This window comes from Protopterus annectens, chromosome 7.part1, assembly GCF_019279795.1.
Source record: "Protopterus annectens isolate FY-2018-M chromosome 7.part1, PAN1.0, whole genome shotgun sequence".
In the NCBI taxonomy this organism is placed as follows: domain Eukaryota; kingdom Metazoa; phylum Chordata; order Ceratodontiformes; family Protopteridae; genus Protopterus; species Protopterus annectens.
In genome coordinates this window covers 405,999,496-406,018,584 of record NC_056740.1, presented here as the reverse complement: position 1 = coordinate 406,018,584, position 19,089 = coordinate 405,999,496, and the positions used below count along the sequence as shown (strand labels likewise).

Sequence of the window (19,089 nt, the reverse complement as noted above, 5' to 3'; positions counted from 1 at the left end):
AACTGGCTAAAGGACAGAACCCATAAAGTTAAAATCGCTGGAGCAATGTCAGACTCAAAGCCAGTCACAAGTGGTGTCCCACAGGGATCTGTCCAGGGACCCCTCTTGTTCGGCATTTATTTCTCAGATGTTAAAGCAAACATGGGAGGGTTGTGGCTGACAAAGTTCGCAGATGACTGCAAACTAGGCGCCATAGTCGATACGCCAATGGACACATACATCCTACAAAAAGGCCTCACAGAAACGGACAACTGGTGCCGGAGTCATGGCCTTAAACTAAATGCCAAAAAATGTATAGTCATCCCTTTGGGGAAAACAAAGTACCCACAAATTATCACATAGACAGCAACCCACTGAGTACGGAAAAAGTAATCAGAGACCTAGGGACCCAAGTCAACAGCGACCTCTCATTTGACACCCACGTTGCCAAAGTGGTTAGAAAGACATTCTACCTTGCACACCTTATCATGAAGGGATTCACATCCAGATCCAAGGATGTCATTGTACCCCTATACTCCTCCCTCATCAGACCCATGATTGAGTACAATGCCCCATTTGGTATGTACCTCACCCGGCATTTGCAACAGCTGGAAAGATCACAAAAGTACCTCACCAAGAGGATCAAGGGTCTCCAACATATGTCTTATTCTGCCAGACTAAAGAAACTCCAGCTCTATTCAGTAGCATACCGCCTGCTCAGAGGTGATCTGTGCCTGACGTACAAGGCCATGTCTGACGTACAAGGTCATGTCCAATCAGGAACTGATGGACATGCTCCACCTCAAAAAATCCAAATCCATCAGAACCACGAGAGCTAAAGACTTAAACCTCCACACAAGTATGAATGGGACATGCTGGAGGGATAGATTCATAACCCAGAGGCTTCCCATGCTCTGGAACAGAATCCCAGTTCATGTTAGGCAGAGCCCCTCACTAACTCTCTTCAAGAGAAATCTTGATGAGTGGATGGGAGATCGTAAGTTTACCCCAGGGGTCACATCTGTGTCACTACTAGACAGAGGCACAGTATTCTAAATCTATTCTGTGCATTTTTGTACCATTTCATGGGGTGGCAAAAGCCACATCACTATGGCTAGGCTTACAAATGCCCCAGGGCAGATAGCCTAGTACTAAACTATGAAACTATGAGTGCAGACATTCCTTATTTAAAGGTGTAAGTGCAATAAGAAATTCTAATTTGTACTCTTAGCTCCCAGACACTCCACCTCCAAAATTGTTTTATATAACTGCTTTGGGCCTCTTCACCTATTTTATTCCCCCACTCGGCCCTTGGCTGATCCCTTTAGCTCTTGGTAGGTGTAGCATCTCACATCACCCATAGGAGGTCTTCTCTTTCCATTCAGAATTTTCCTTTTGGAGATCTCCATGTTTTGTCGCCAATAGTGAAGAATGAGGGTCAGGGACGAGGTAAGCTGCTATCAGTGGCCAATTTGGATTTCTTTTGGATATATCTTAATTCCTAAGCCCAACAGTAGTGAACGAAAGGTATCATGGCCTACAGTGCAGGGGTCATAGGTATACCTGCTTTCATGATATATGCCAAATCTCCCCTACAGTACCTGGGATGCTAACTGAACCCATATTAATTGGCAGTTCTTTATTTCTTTGTGCCAAAGATCTGGTCCCTCCAGAAAAAAAATTAATTCTCATAAGATATTGCCTCCCTTTTAGTAAATGTATGAACCCTCTGGCACAACTTTATTATCTACCCATAAAAGAGAGCTATCAAAATTCTAAACTTGATGACTACATTAAATAACTTATATAGCTTCGTTCAATCACTTGTTCATTCATTTTCATTCGTTCATTCCCTGATACTCACTTTATCCTAGTCAAGTTATGGGACACACAGCTTACTGAGTAAAGAAATGGACAGAAAGTACAGGATCCGTCTTGGAATGGACACCACTTCATCACAGAACACACACACACACACACACACACACACACACACACACACACACACACACACACACACACACACACACACACGCACACACACACACACACACTCTCACACACACACACACACACACACACTCTCTCACACACACTCTCACACACACACACACACACACACCACGCACTCACACACATACACACCACGCACTCACACACACGCACATGCACGCACTCACACACACGCACTCACACACCCACATGCACACACACGCACTCACACACACACACACACACTCACACACGCACATGCACTCACACACACGCACTCACACACACGCACTCACACACGCACTCACACGCACTCACACGCACTCACACAGTCACATGCACTCACACAGTCACACACACACACGCAGTCACACACACACACACGCAGTCACACACACACATGCAGTCACGCAGTCACATGCACTCACACACACACACGCACTCACACACTCACACGCACACTCGCACTCACTCGCACGCACACTCGCACGCACACACTCACACACGCACTCACACACGCACACACTCACACACACACGCGCACTCACACACACGCGCGCACTCACACACGCGCGCGCACTCACATGCGCACTCACACACACACACAGACACACACACAGACGCACTCACAGACACACGCACTCACACACACACGCACTCACAGAGACGCACGCATGCACACAGGCACACACATAGTTGAATGATTTGGAGGAAATATACTAATCCGATATTTGCACCATTACTTTCAAGTACTTATTCTAGGATTGAAAATAATAGTGATAAAATAAAACTGTCCAGATGAAATAAGGATCTAATCAATATCCACTCAACAAAGTACAGTACTGTACCTAGTTATGCCATATCCTTATTACATGGCACCCCTTCTTCTATTTTCTGGGACCAAAAGACATTCCTGGAAACTTCTTAACTTTTACTTTTCTGACTGTAAAACCCTTGATTTTTTTGGCCCTGTGTCTCTGTTTCTCCACATGGTCAAGCACCTAATTGTCCACTGAAGGAATCTTTTTTAGCCACTGTAGGAATATTTTTAATGGTCTCCGAGAGTCTTTAACAACCCTATAGGTGTTTCAATGTACTTGCAATCAAGCAATCTAAATGCAAGGCTTGCGACAGTCACACCCTCATAAATTCAACTTTATAACCTTTTTTCTGACTCCTGCAACTAATAATCAGATGCATATTTATAGTCATTGTTTAACTCATTTGTTAACCAGCTAAGCTCATTTGAACAAGTATCCCTTTTTAGGGAAATCAAAAGCATTATCTGGTTAAGTGACTTACTCAGAGTGACACAGTAGTCAAGTGGCAGAAGAAAAAAATCCAACATCACAACCTGGGTTGCAGGTAGCCACTCATGAACAGCTTAGAACCTTGATCTTCTGCACTGACTACCAACTTTGAGTCGCTGCTTTAAAAGAAATTATCCTAATAACATATCCAGTGACAGTATTCAGATATGTATTAGTTCATTTAGCTCCCATTAAAATGTTTATGCTGTTCATCTCAGCGTCACTGTTTTTTTATGCTAGCCATTCTCCTGCTAGATTTTTCATTAAGCTGCTTTTGAGCAGTTACCAAAGTATCCCAAAGTGACTTCACTTTACCAAATACTAGCATTTAGACTGGTGTTTGGCACAAGAGATAATCTGGCACTTGGAGTACAGGATTAATGAGATAATTATGAACTCTTTCCTATGGTTCTGTAGTCCAGGGTTTGATACTCTCATCTTCCATTACCTGACTCTGACTAAGTCACTTAACTAGAGAGGGCTCCAGGCCTAAGTCTGAAAAATGTCCATGGAGATCTGAAACATGTCCATGGAGATCAGAAATACAACCTTCCTTCTGAAACATGTCCATGGAGATCAGGGCTCTACTCCATCTAAGAAATACAACCTTCCTTCTGAAACATGTCCATGGAGATCAGTGCTCTATTCCATTTAAGAAATACAACCTTCCTTCTGAAAGATGAGTTTTTTTTGTGTTCCATTGAAATATTTTGGGTACTAGTCAAATCATTATGGATAATTTTTATGTGCTATCAACAAAAATTTGTTTTCTTCAACAAACACATTAAACTCAGCAAAATAAGCAAGTTATAGATAGGGGGATGCGAGCTCCCTGTCAAACTGTGAGATAATTAATTAGTAATGGATAAATTAGAACTAAAGACCACAGCTTTATTATAGAAGTACCTTAGCTACAACATGACAAGGTTAATCAGGAGCCGAAAGCGACATGGCAGAAGCAATAGCCATACCAAGTACTGCAAACATGGAAATGTGGCCTCCTGTGTTTGATTATTTATTTGAGTGTGAGAATGGAAGGAACTAAAGTCACCTATCATGAGAAGAAGTATGGAAAACTAAGACAACATGCATGCCGAAAGAAAGAAAGAAAAAAGGCAGATTGTCACTGGAAACAGGAAGTCCTATACAAAGCTGAGCAGTGAGCAATGTAATGAAAGAAGAGACTAAGTATATGCCACAAAAAAGCAACAAAGGTCATCTGACACGGCAAGACAGCATTAGAGAAAACAGACATAAAGGAATGAGGGAAGGCTGTAGAAGGAATCATCCGATTGCTGAATTAAAAGGGGGGTCTAAAGGAGTTGCAAATCAAGTAGAAATGCTGTACAGATTCTGCCCCCCTCCCACTATTTATACAAGAATCACAAGGCAGAGAACTAACATGGGAAGGTACAGCATATGTGGACTGGAACACAGGAACAGCTACACTGGGAATGAGGAAGATGTAGAGAAGGTGTTCAAAAATTCTGAAGTGGTAAGGCCGAAGTCCAGACAGTGGTAAGGCCGAAGTCCAGATAAGATACCTCACAGAGTGTTAACGAGGGTGGGAGTGGTGTTTGATGTACCTCTGTAGGAACATAGGAAGTTACTAGACCATTGACCATGAGGCCCTTACAAGCCTAGTCAAGAATTTAGTCCATGTTCCAACAAATCGGCATCTTATGCCACTGTCCAACAGGGACACAGGTGGAATCTCAGGGGTGTATTTTCTGTCGCCCATCAGCTATCCAGGTTGTGCTTAAACTAGGTTAATGAGGTACTCTGCTTGACATGGAGAGGGAGTCTATTCCACAAGAGGGGGAGTCTCTGGGACACAAATCTGTCCTGCAAACAAGTCCTATTCTTGTCACAGATCAGGTTGAGGTCATGTGTGTGGGGTTCTCGAGTGGAGCTTGCCTTGCAGATATGCAGCAGTCCCACTAAAGCCAGGTCTGAGATTGCTTTGCATGCCAGACAGAGGTCACCTCTGAGGAGTCTGTAGGAGACTGAGTAGAGGGCAGGGCCTTTAGCCTATCTGTGTAGGGTAGATGTTTGAGTCCCTGGATTCTACTGGTGAGAAACCTTTGTAGTCTCTCCAGCTGCTGCATGTGTTTTGTGAGGTACATGCAGAAAGGGGCCTTGTACTCAATACTGGGTCTTATAAGGGAAGAATACTGGGATGTTATGACCACCTTGTTCCTGAATGAGATACCCTTACTAGTGAGGGGGCCATGTAGAAAGCTTTCTGTACAACTTCGGCAATATGGTAGAAAAAAGTCAATTTGCTATCAGCCTTGGTGACCAAGTCCCTCATGACTGATTGCATGCTTAGGACCTTATTATCAATGTGATAATTTGTGGGGACGTCACTTTCCCCAAAGGGGATGATGATGAATATTTTGGCATTCAGTTGGAGGCCATGTTTCTGGCAACAGTCATTTGTTTGGGTGAGACCCAGTTGGAGGATATCCACATTACTAGGGGAATTGATGACAGCACCCAGCTCGCAGTCATCTGCAGACGTAGTCAGTCGTAGTCCACTGGTTTTGGCCTGCACCTCAGAAAGGTATATCCAAACAGTAGAGGCCCCAGGACCGATCCCTGGGGTACACCTCTTGTTATGGGTCTACTGCTTGAGGAGGCTTCGCCTGTTTTAACTATGTGGGTTCTATCAGTGAGCCAGTTTGCTACCCATCTGGTAACATATGGATTGATGCCTAGTTGAGAGAGTGTATCTATTATACCCGAGTGGGGAATAGTATTGAAGGCTTTGGCCAAGTCAAGGTAGGTGGTGTGCACCATCTTCCCCTCGTCCATGGCCTTGGTGGCTGTTTCAAAGAAGTTGACCAATTTTAACAGGCATGACCTCCCCTTGATGAAACCAAACTGTGTGTGATCAAGTGTCTGGAGGTTGTCAATGTCCTTGTTAATGAGGTCCATGATAATCCACTCCATGGCCTTGCAGATCAGACTAGTTAGGCTGATGGGTCTATAATTTCCTGGATCAGTGGACATTCAACCTTTGTGACAAGGGATGACAGTGGCTGTCCTCCACTCAGCTGGGACAAAGACGGTATTTAAGCTTTGGTTGAATAGGGTGCCTAATGGTGCTGCAAGTTCCTTCCTGAGTTCATGTCAGTTGCAGCCTGGGATGTTATCAGGTCCCATGGAGGTTGTATTTTTTTGTCCTTGAGAGGGCAGTGATGATTTGCTGTCTATAGATAAGGGGAGGGAGGCATGTATTGGGAATGTCCCATTTTACTGATGGGGGACAGAGGGGCGAAGTTTTCACTGAACCTATCTGGCAGCAAGTTGGCTACATCTACGACATTTGTGTATGTGGTGTCCTTGACTACCAGTTCTGAGCAGATCTGGGTGCTTCCCTTGAGAATGCGGACATGTGTGAAGAAGGCCTTTATTATCTACCCTTAGCAACCAGTGTAGAAACAGAGGAATGGAGCTTGGTAATGGCATTTGTCTTGCTTTAAGGTGAATGTAGGGAGTCAAATCTTTTTCATATGTCTGTTAGTCCCACTACTATTCATGTGAGGATACTACAAAAGAGCAGCTGAAGCTCCTGAGTGCTACAATTCTGGCTAAATGCTCACAAATAGCTTCATATAACAGAGGGTCCTGGTATCTGGATTCAACTGTATAAATGACTCACAGTAATAGTTTAGTAATATCCTATGAATGTTATATACTGGATTTCATAATGACCTTTCAAACTGTGCCTCGTGTAGGGTGGGTCCAAAAGTGATGTAGTGAATTATTAACTAGCTGTACATCATAAGCAGAATTGTTTCTACGAAGGATCAGTGAGTGCGTGAAACAACTTTGTTTTGAGTAGAATTATTTAACAATTCATCGCAATGATTTGACCTTTTTGATATTTCTCCTTGGGAAGTATTACTCGGAACTACTCAGACTGACATTAAACTCATCCGCATACCACTCAAGTTATATTTAATGGGGTTTTCTTTGCCCTTTTTTGTATCCATTTGTTAAAAGCTTAGCCATCTGGGCAGAAGCATACCTTTTCACAAGTGATCCAAGAGCATTACCTGGTTAAGTGAGCTGTGCAGAGTCACAAAGTAAGCAAATGGAGGGGAAGGAATCAAACCCACTACTCTGGATGACATGAAGCAACTTAGTTTATAGACTTAATCCTATGCATCAATTGCCAAGGAACATCTAATTAGGTGCCTGTTAAAAAAATACATGGACCTTAACTGTGATCCTTGGAAAAGCAAGACTGAATAAATAAATATGAGGAATATTTGCTAACACTGAGGTTGTAGTTCTTTAGGGTTTTCACCTTAAACTAAAGTAAGTGGTCTGAGAGTTAGCACATCTAACTAATGGAGGTGGTAAGGGCTACAGGAGGCTTCATCTCCCAGATTTTAACATTTACTCTTGTTTCTTTTGCAGTCTTAGTTTAATCTTCAAATGGCAGGACTTCCAACTTCTAGTAGGAAGCCAATCGACCACCTTCTGAGTGTTAGAAGACACTAGAAAAATATCAGCTGGGGGGACAAGCTACCAAAGTAAACAGAAATGCATTTTTCAATTAGTTAAATATAGTGTGATAAATGTTGACAAAGTAGTATTCCATGCATTGCCGACTTTATCACAGGAGATCAAGGTGCTAGACCATGGAAGAAGGCTCTAGATGAGCAAAAAAAAAAAGAAAATAAATTAGGCCATGGAAGTTATTCAGCAGGGATAAGAAACTGAAACCTAAAATATTTTCTTCCAGTAAACTAAAGGTTCTACAAGAAAATTCTGTTAAAGGAGAAAAGGATGCAAATAATGAAAAGTGTAAAGTGTACAAATCAGAAGAGATGTCGAAATGTAAGCAAAAGGGTAAGGAGCAAATTAAAAATGTACAGGAAAACATGACCGATGTGATTCTCAAAAATGTCAAAGGAAAACTAGTTGTAAAAATGCAACCATTTATAATGTGCGACCCCCAGACGTAACCAGTTTCTATTAGTGAATTAAACTCAGTAGTATATCTGCTATTAAACAGTATCTCTTTCCTAAAATACATTTTATTTACAGATATAGGCAAACATGCAGTTTTATATACAGCCACACCTGTGAATGCATGTTCTCACACACACACATCCACCCTCATCTCAATATTTAGATATACACACATACAAATACACACAGATGCACACATCCATATGCACCCATTCACAAATGCACACTCACACACAAAAACAGACATCCAACTTCGGATTAATATTTAGATATACACACACTGTTAAAAATTTTTGAATGTAGAATTTGAACCTGCATTTTCTCCCTTTGTGTTCCACATACCCCTCAGTGCTGACAAATTAGTTTACAACACTGCTCTGCCAGCTCTGTACTTTTATCACAGCAGCAGCACAACCACTCCCAGTATTAATAGCATACTTATAGGAGGAATCTGCTCAGGTAATTGGGATCAGTGAGGGAAGAGGAGAGCAGCTAAGCAGTACATCGCTGGCATAGCAGGGGTCACCCAGTCTGCTCAGATACTCCCCCTGGTGTGTCAGAAGAGGCAATGCAGCTGAAATTATATTGCTGATAAGAAACAGGTTGTTGCTAAATTAAACACAATCCCATTTGCTCAAGTTCATTCACAAGTACTTCTGCCACTGCCATTTGTAGGAAAAATTAGAAATTATAGACAACCATTCTGCTGATTACTTGGTCCTGAGTTGTTGTGTCTTTCAGCTTTTCCCGGTTAGGGGTCGCCACAGCAGAACTCCGGTCCGCTAATGATTGGCAGTTGATTTTTATGTGCTGAGTTGCCAGCCCTAACGCACAACCTTTAACGAAGGTATGCCCATTCACACATGTCTCAACGCAGTAGACGCTCTACCTGAGAGTTGAACCGGACTGCGTCTTACTGTGAGGCAACAGCGCTACCGCAGCACCACCACCGCATTACTTGGTCCTGAGTCCCACAAGTTAATTAATTTATTTATGTATTTGTCCATCTGTCATTCTATATGTATATCTATCTGTCTGTCTATCAGTTGGTCTATCTGTCTGCCTGCCTGTCTGTCTGTTTGCCTATCTATCCTATCTATTTGAGAGTATTAAACACGTGACTGTCCTAGTGCAAAGACAGTTTTCGGTCATGATCCATGCCAACTGGCATAAACAATTAAATGAAAAGAAACATTAACAAGACAAAACAGCACATACATAATTATTTTTGCAAGACAGAATAATACACATCCATGTATAAGCAGTGTGATTGTCTAGTGTTTAGTATGTGCACAAGTATTAACATAAAGGTCCATATAATAGCCAATATCTTAATAGTGGATAGTCTTGTGTACACGATAAAGATGGAAATGCATATATTGAAATCTTTCCAATAACAGAATAAATTTAGCAATTACTATAGTGCTATTAATCTGTTAAATTCCTTGCTCAGTTAGATCTATTCTTGCAAAATTTGCTTCTATTAATTCTTCTTTATTATAGTATGGGCACCTGTTTCAGTTTGTATACCAATATTCATAATGTATTAAATACTGTAGTGCATGTGTGGACTTTCAGAAGTATACGTGAAGCTAAAGACCAGAGGGAGGTAAAAAAGGTGATGGCAGTGGGAGTACAACAAGGCTAGTCGTTGACAATATTCCCTATGCGGGCATTATTGACAGATTTGTAAATATAAATATATGTCCTTATACTGTGCAATGGGTAGCTAACTTGTTATCTGACAGAACTCGTTGTTATAGTTGCAGGTGCCACTTCTGAAGCAAAATGGGGTTGCCAGTGGTATACCACAGGACTCAGTGCTGGGCCATCTCCTATTCGGGATATATTTCTCAGCATTCCAGGTCTATGGTTAGCTATGTTTGCAGATGACTGTAAATTTGGAGTTGCCATTTGATTTTCCACTGAGTCAAAATTGTTCCAGCACTGGTTAGTCCACGTTAACAGCTGCTGCAAGGACAATGGTCTCCCGTTAAATGTGAAAAATAGTAGCATAGTTAATTTTGATAAGCAAAATATTGTTACCTTACCAGAAAGGTGATACACCCTTCCAATCAGACACCACTGCAAGGAATCTATGCAGTCTTGTTAATTCCTTACTGGAGCAATCATGTTTTCACTGTAGTTCAAAAAGTCTTCTGTCTGGCTCTTCTGTTTTCCAAAGGCATCTCCAATAGATCCAAGGAAGTTCTGATTTCCCTGTATTCGTATCTCATTAAAAGTATTATTGAATATAATATATCTTTTAGCATAAGTTTGTCTAACCATGTCAATGATCATGAAAGACTTCAGAGATTCATAGCTAAAAAGTGACCGCAAAAATGTTAGTTATCAAGACAGAGTGGCAGCCCTTGTCTCTGCAGTCAGTCTCTTATGGACTGCTCCACAAAAATCTGTGTCCAGCCTTTCAAAACATTAAACATTAATGGTCCAAACATCTTTGACCTCTTATTCTTTAACAGAACAAATAGTACCTCAAACATCCAGTTAAAGGAACTAAAGCTATAGCAGCAGATAAATAAGACAGGGTGGCATAACAGATTCATATTGCATTGTATTCCACACCTCTCAACAAGCTTCAACTGCATGTCAGAGTAGAACTCCTGACACCTTCCAGGTAAACCTAGATAACTGGATGGGCTGTCTCAAATTCTCCCCTGGTCTATTTTAATCTCACCGTCCTTGAGGCTAGAGGGTACTTTTGAATAGAGTTTTTGGCTAGGTTTGTAATGCTCTGCAGAGTGATTGCCTAGTACTTGTGTATTAACCTAAGGTATTAGGATGGTGATGTTAGAAGGGAAGTTATATTTTTCCATTATGAGTGGAGCATTTCTGTTCTTTTTGGAGGTATGATTTGAGATGTTTTCTGACTCGAGAGTTAATAAATAAAATTTCTTATTTTGTTTGGAATTGTATTCTGCTGGGATGGGGTACTTTGTAGAGGGCATATTAATATACAGGAAATACACAGGGGCATCTCTGTCATTAAATGTTGTCATTGTTTCTAAGGGATGTTAGACAATAAGGGAGGCCCGTGGCAAATCCATTTAAATATTAATGAATTGGCCTGGCAGATCCGTACTGGTGCATTTATGCACCCTGGTTTAAATGAGTATGTTTCTATCTCCTGTGTTTTAAAACTGTTATCTTTGAAAAGGTAGTTCCCTTATGTGTGGGATATAGCTAGTTGCTGTGTGTGTATAATGTTAAGAAGAACGCTTGCTTTTATTTTTGGTTTTTCATGTTAATTAAATTTGGTTTAAACTGTTAAGTATAGTTTATGGTATTGTTAAAAGCAAGTGTTTTCTGCATTTATAACCTGTTATAAATTAATCCCTATTGTTTATTTTAAATATTTTAAGGTTTTCCTTCCTATGTGTGTATGTGTATATGTGTGTGTGTGTGTGTGTGTGTGTGTGTGGGTGGTTGTTTTTACACATGTATTTTTACTTTAAGAATGAATTACGAGTGTTTTAGTATGCAGACGCCCACAAACTCACATGCATACAATATTTTATGGCAATGATGAGGAACAGAGTGTGGCAACATCTAATTATTGTGGTAGTTAAGTTATATTATAAATCATATATATATATATATATATATATATATATATATATATATATATATATATATATATATATATATATATATATATGCTCGTCATTGATTTTATGTAATTAACTAAAATTGTTTGATTATTCAATTGATTTTAAATTGTATAAATGTGATTGCAAGCTGTTTGTAAAATTTGTCTGAGGAAGGAGAGACACTGGGCTCTCCGAAAGCGTTTTGGTGCTTACGTTATTAATTAAACTCGGTCTGCTTTGGATTTGGCTGCTGGTGCTCGTTTGTGTGGTTTCTAGTCTGTAAAATTGTTTCTAAGGGAATAAGGGAAACTGTATAATATAAAGATGACTTATTTTAAAGAGGGACAAAAGTTATTATAGGTTCATAGGTGATTACTAGGCTAATGACCCTAGAGGGCCTTTTTAAGCCTAGCCAATCTTCCCAAATATATTGGACAGGTTATGATACCACACATTATCTAGGGGATATAACTTGGGCATGAGTGGTCAAGCATTTAGATATTTCCTATTTCTAATAGGAACACAGGGGAGCAGGCCAAGGGTAGATTTATGACTCCCCATCTACTGATTCAAGTTGCACATGAATAAGTGCAAAGAGAAGCTGTGCTTCAAGTGGATGGGAAGCCTGTTCCAAAGGAAGGGGGAAATCTCTAAGATTCATACTTGTCCCTCAATCATGTCTTATTTATGTTGCAGTTGAGATTTAGGTCCATAGATCAAGTATTTCTGTTGCTGTTTGTTTTGTTGATGTGGAACAGGTCCATATGGGCTGGATCAGATAATACTTTGTAGACCAGGCATAGATCTCCTCTCAGGCCTCCCTAGGAAACCAAGAATAAGGGCAGGAGGTTGAGATGGTCCAGGTAGGACATGTTGTCTTTGCCATATATTCTTTTTGTGAGGAACCTCTATGGACACTCCAGCTGTTGCAAATGCCTGGTCAGGTACATTCTGAAGGGGCACTGTACTCACTGATTGCTCAAGTGAGGGCCAAATACAATGGAACAATGACATCATTGAACTGCAAGCCATACTTTTGTTGTCCAGCAGAGAATGATTTCCTTATTACGTTAGATATGCAATGGTCAAGGGACAAGTCACTGTGTACATGCTTTCCCAAATCCCTGACCACTGGGTCTACACTTAGGGGTGTATTGTCAGTTTATTAATTTGTAGGGGTTGGCTATCTTACCAAAACATAATATTATACATTGTTGGCACTGAATTTTAGACCATGACTCTGAAACCAGTTATTATTCTGTGTCAGGCCTTCCTGGAGGTTATTGGTGTCTTTAGGGGATTCTATGACTGCAACTAGTTTGCAATCATCTGAGAACTTGGTCAGCAGAGGCCTCTGACATTAGCATTGACTTCATGGAAGTAGATGGCTACCAGTGAAAATGATGGACTCCCCTAACCTGACTTCTTGGGTCCTATCTGTGACCTAGAAGGCTATCCACTGCGGGATGTAGGGGGGAATATCTGTTTTTATGTGTTTGTCTGCAATAGGGATGGGAGGGTTGCCTAATGGTTGAGGTGTTTGCCTTACAAACACAAGGTACAGGGTTTGAATCTCACAGAGGATAATTGGCTAGGCTTAAAATGGCTCACAAGGGCAGTTAGCCTAGTACTAACCTATGAACCTATGAATAACCTATGCCCTAAAGGGGTATTGTGTTGAATGCTTTGTCTAGGGTGGGTAGGCAGCATGCACAATTTGCTTTCATCTACTGTCTTGTTGAACTGTCCTTGACAGAGCAAAACTGGGCTGGATCCAATGCCTGAAGGTTTCCTATGCTGTTATTTCTTGTATCTATGATCATCCTTTCTGTGGATTTACATAGGAGACTAGCCAGGCATAGGTCAGTAGTTTCCCATTTCAGTGAATGGCCTGCCCTTGTGCTGTGGGATAACAGTTGCAGTCTTCTACTCATTCGTCATGAAGCCTGTTTGAAGCTACAGTTAAATAATGATTCGAGTGTGCCTGATAGGTCATGTTTCATGTTATTATGGAGGCATCTTGAGATAATACTGTGATCCACCGATGCAGTGTTTTTAGCCTTGAAGAGTGCATTGAAGACCTTCTCCCTAGTGATAGTTGAGGGGCTTATGCCTGAGAGTATTTCTTGAGAAGTCTCTCAGGAAGAAAGTGGGGTAAAAGTGGAAATGAATTTATCAGCCGGTAGATTTGCTATATCTTCTGGCTCAGTAAAGGTGGCTGCATTTATAATTAGTTTGGCACATTGTTGTTTATTACCTTTGAGGTTGTGGACATGGCTGAAGAATGCCTTGTGACTGTCCTTAGCCTGGGAGGCTACTTTTATCTCACATTTGGCTTTGGTAGACTTTTATTATGTAATATTGTACAGATAAGGGTTATTAGAAGTAATACTTGAGCTTGTACTATTACAGTTAGCCAGCTGGCATAAAATGTGTTCATACAATAGCGTTGGTGATTGTTGACAAGAATGATAAATTTAAGAATCTTGTATTTTGCCAGAGAAGGGGATAGTGTAATACAATCCTTTACTCACAAGGCAACAGTTGGAGTGCTCTGCTATTCCAAAGCTTTTTAACAAAAAAGGAGCTGACAAGTTGGAATATTTTATCACAAATATCAAATATATTATCAACGGGTTGTGTGGAAAGCAGCTAAAAATCTTCAGTGCTCATTTTAAGAGCACACAGTATAACAGCGATACAGAAAAGCTATCATTTTAAGTGTGTGTGTGTGTGTGTGTGTGTGTGTGTGTGTGTGTGTGTGTGTGTGTGTGTGTGTGTGCGCATGTGTCCACGTGTGTATGTGTGTATGTGTGTCCGTGTGTACGTGCTTACGTGTGTGTGTGTGTGTGTGTGTGTGTGTGTGTGTGTGTGTGTGTGTTTCATGTATAAGTGCATATGTGCGTGTGTGCCCCTACTAATTTTTACATTTTGGGCCATAGGGTGATGAGGTAGGGCAGATTACAGAGCAACTTGGGTAATTTCTGGCGTATAAAGGCCTCAGAAGTGAAACACTTGGATATTGCTGCTAAGTGACTAAAGAACTGAATTCTGTAGAGAATGAACTAATCTTTTTGTGAAAAATCAGTTCAAAGAATCTTTAGAATTGCATTGTTATTCACAATTTATGGTTTGAAGCAAATAATTCATAGAGATAGGAGGTACATAATATCATAACAGAGACAGCATACAGTAAAGTAATTTATACAGTTATGATGAGAATTTAGGAGACCTTACTAGTTACTACAACTAGGACATTGTGATGTTATTATACAATAGCTTCTCAAGGTTTCCATTAAGTACAAAAAACTCACTACTAGCCCATACTTAAGGTTTTTAGTCCAGGTTCTGATCCCTCTTTGTCTCTGCACATCGTGTTACTGTGAGCACATTACTTAATCAAACACAGCTTAGGTGCATAGGTTCATAGGTAAGTACTCAGCTAGCTACCCAAGCAGGCCATTTTAAGCCTAACTAGTTTCCCTTCCAAAGGTGAGAATCAAACCCTGTACTTTATACCTATGAGACAAGCACTTTAACCATTATTCCAACTCCCATCCCCTGTTCCTAGTTTACTCCTGGTAAGAGGCAGTTAATCTGGTTAACAAATAAATAAAAACTAAAATATTACTATATTACTACTAGAAATGATCCTTTGCCTTAAACACTCCATGATCATTTGCTATGGAAAGCAACCATAGTGGGGAGCAGTCACATCTTATTTTTGTTGCAGATGAGGTTTAGGTCCCTAGATTGGGTATTTCTGATGCCATTTATATTTCTGACATCTGAGACATCAGCAAACTAATAGCAGATGCAATTCCAAGAAGTACTTGGACCAAACTATACTTCTTTACTTTTTCTTTTATTTAATTGTTTTTACCTATCACCTTCACTGTATATATATAAGGCTATCAGCTTTAGTTGTTTTTTTTTTTGTTTTTTTGTGGGGAGAACTTTTGTTGATCAGTAATGTAGTCAACTAGTCAATTTAATACAAGGTAAGTCAGAATGTGAAAAAAAAAATCTGTGATTTATTTCCACTCCCCACTGGCTGTTTTTTTTTACTTTCTCTTAACTATTCCTGCATTTTTTAGAGGCTGGCTCAAGCCGATCCAGGCAGGTAAGTTTGTATATGACTTTTAATAGTTTCCATAGAAATGATCTTTAAAACTAAATAGACCAAAAAAACACTGGTGCCTCGGAAAGACAAGCCAAGAAATAACGTAAAATGATTTATTCAATGTTTTCGTCCGATAGACTTCTTCAGAATAAAATTATGTACAAGCCTACAAATATTTATACTAAAACATTAATAACCAATTAAGATACAATTATCTAATTATACAATTAATAAATTAATTCAATAGTTACTACATAAAAACATATGTAAAAGTTACACTAACACTAATAATATAAACTTCATATTCACATGTACTTTATACTTTCAATTTTTTGTTGACCAAAAAACATTTAATATTTATCATTTCATTCAAGCCTGGCGAGACATCTGCTCCCAGCTTTAATTGCCACAAAGTTTCTTTTCTTTCTATCTTATTTTTCATACTACCCCCCCCCCCAAATCACCTTTAACATGTTCTAAAATAGAAAACATGAATTTGTTGTTATTATCTAAGTGTACATTTCATAGTGTGCCTGTAGAGGGCATTATTAACATCTTTAGTCTTCTTTGCATAACAATGTTCTTTTATACGTTTATTAAGACTCCTTGTAGTCATCCCTATATAATATGCAGAACAACCTGAACATAGAGCAACATACACAACATTATTAGCCCTACAATTATATCTTCCATCTATACTTATAGTTTTATCATAATGCTCTAAATTAATGTAAGGTCCCTCCAGAATATACCTACACGCACTACAATTGTAACATTTAAACATCCTTCTAGTTTTACTTGTTACTGGAGGCGAAATGAGAGTTTCATCACACTGAAGCATATTTTTAATAGTTTGTTTCTTCTTATAAACAAACATAGGTGCTTCTCCCAGTACTGTACTCAATCATTATTGCCCTTAATAATTTTCCAGTTGTTCTATAAGTATAGATGGAAGATATAATTTACGTTATTTCTTGGCTTGTCTTTCTGAGGCACCAGTGTTTTTTTGGTCTGTTGTTGTCGTTATCGCTGTTTTTTGTTTTTTTTCGTGGTTTAAAACTAAATACCTGAAGAGTATTCTTGTTACTGCTGGCATTTTATAATTGAAGCACAGTTTTTAGATAAATTCCTGTCCAAGCAAAGTACATATTAACTGTTTTTACCCTTGAAAATGATTCTTTATTCTGTGCACCTGTCCATTCAAAATAATATTTTATATTAACACACACACATGTGCGCACACACACACACACACACACACACACACACACACACACACACACACACACACACACACACACACACACACCACACACACACACACACCCACAAGTGTGTGTGTGTGTGTGTGTGTGTGTGTGTGTGTGTGTGTGTGTGTGTGTATAAATATGTGTATGTATATATCTCTTTATATGTATATAGGTAGATATAAATATATATTTTAAGGGTTTAGGGGACTGGGTCAGGGAATAGTAGGAGAAAGAGAAGAGGCTAAAGGAATCAGTATGAGTTGGAACAGGCATGAAACAGCTCCATTCTTAATATGTCCATTTTGTTATTAGAAGGGGAAAAGTAGTTCTAAGTATTGCACCAGGTTTAGGTATAAAGAAGCATCCAAACACTCTAGAGTACAGATGTTGTCTTGTAAATGTAGTTTTAGACAATTAAAAGTATACTTTGTGTATAATGAAATAAGTCGGGTAAGTATATTTTCTTGGTAATAGCGAGAGATAATGTCCTCTACAAAAGATACATCTTGCAAATGAAATTATGAGCATCCATATAACTTATGCTGTGACCAGAGTATTAGCAGTAGTGCAATAATTTTAAGTGAGAGGTGAGAGGCACTCTGTTGACAGAGAACCTGACACCTTATGCAAAGTATAAATAGCACATTTCAGAACAGCAGTGTGAAAGCCTTGCAGGGAATGTCTGTTTGCACAAAATCTTACATTATTTTAATGTATTCAACCAATTAAAGTGGTAATTAAGGCCAGAGTTTGCATCAAGCAGATCATACAATTACCATGTAAAATACACATGCCTCTTTGTTGTTGGTATTTATGCACATACGTTCTATCTCTGCAGCATGTAAGTAATTTACATGACAAAACAGGGGCTATCAGAAAGATTTACTATATTTTTGTAAAACCTCACATCATTTCAGAGACACTGAAAACCTACCTATCAGCAGGACACTGTAGAAGAATAGCAGCGCCATGGATGTGGAAACAGCAGGCAGTTCCATGCTGTCCAGGCCTGCCTGGGCACTTCTGAACGCAAACCTTGGACACAATTCCTTATTCTTCTATCCTTTGAAAACTAAAGAGTTCAAACTCTGAGCACAAACACTTAAGAAGCTCTCCTGACAACAGGAAGATTGTTTTGTCTCTCTCCTTGCTTGCTTGCTCACCTCTTACTTCTTAATGTTGCCAAGCAATAAAGAAATAGGAGCTGTAAATCACATTTGCCTGGTGTGACTCAGGCTTTGATTGTAATTTCAACATGCATCTTACTCAGTGAAGCATTCTTCATAAATGGATTTTATCTGGTTTATGTATGCATACAAGCCTTACATTAAACTATAAAGCTAATAATTGTATGTCACAAGAGCCATGTTAAACTGAAACTTGTTTACAAGTATTAGGGTGCAGATGCCTTAACTTTTCCTTAGTAGCAAGATGGCTCAGTTTTTCCAGAGTTCAGGTCTGACCTCTTGCCACTATCACTGTAGAATGTTGCATGTTCTGCCTGTTTTTTTTTTTCTTTTGGGTACTTTCATTTCTTCCCACCTGCTGTAGTATACCTTCTGATAAATACACTAATTGATCCATATATATGTTATATTTCTGATAAATACACTAATTGGTCCATATATATGTTATATTTCTGATAAATACACTAAATGGTCCATATATATATATATATATATATATATATATATATATGTTATATTTCTGATAAATACACTAATTGGTCCATATATATGTTATATTTCTGATAAATATACTAATCGGTCCATATATATATCTTATATTTCTGATAAATACACTAATTGGTCCATATATATGTTATATTTCTGATA

At 39.3% G+C, this 19,089-nt stretch overlaps 1 protein-coding gene across 1 annotated transcript in view; it reads right to left on the bottom strand.

Annotated features, from left to right (window-relative positions):
* CDHR4 (cadherin related family member 4) overlaps positions 1 to 18,426 on the bottom strand; it is a 764,521-nt gene extending 746,095 nt beyond the window's left edge. Inside the window, exon 1 of the mRNA XM_044078501.1 lies at positions 18,189 to 18,426. Coding sequence (XP_043934436.1) covers positions 18,189 to 18,252 — 64 coding nt within the window. The 5' untranslated portion in view covers positions 18,253 to 18,426. The remainder of the gene's footprint in view (positions 1 to 18,188) is intronic.
* Between the last annotated feature and the right edge of the window lie 663 nt (positions 18,427 to 19,089).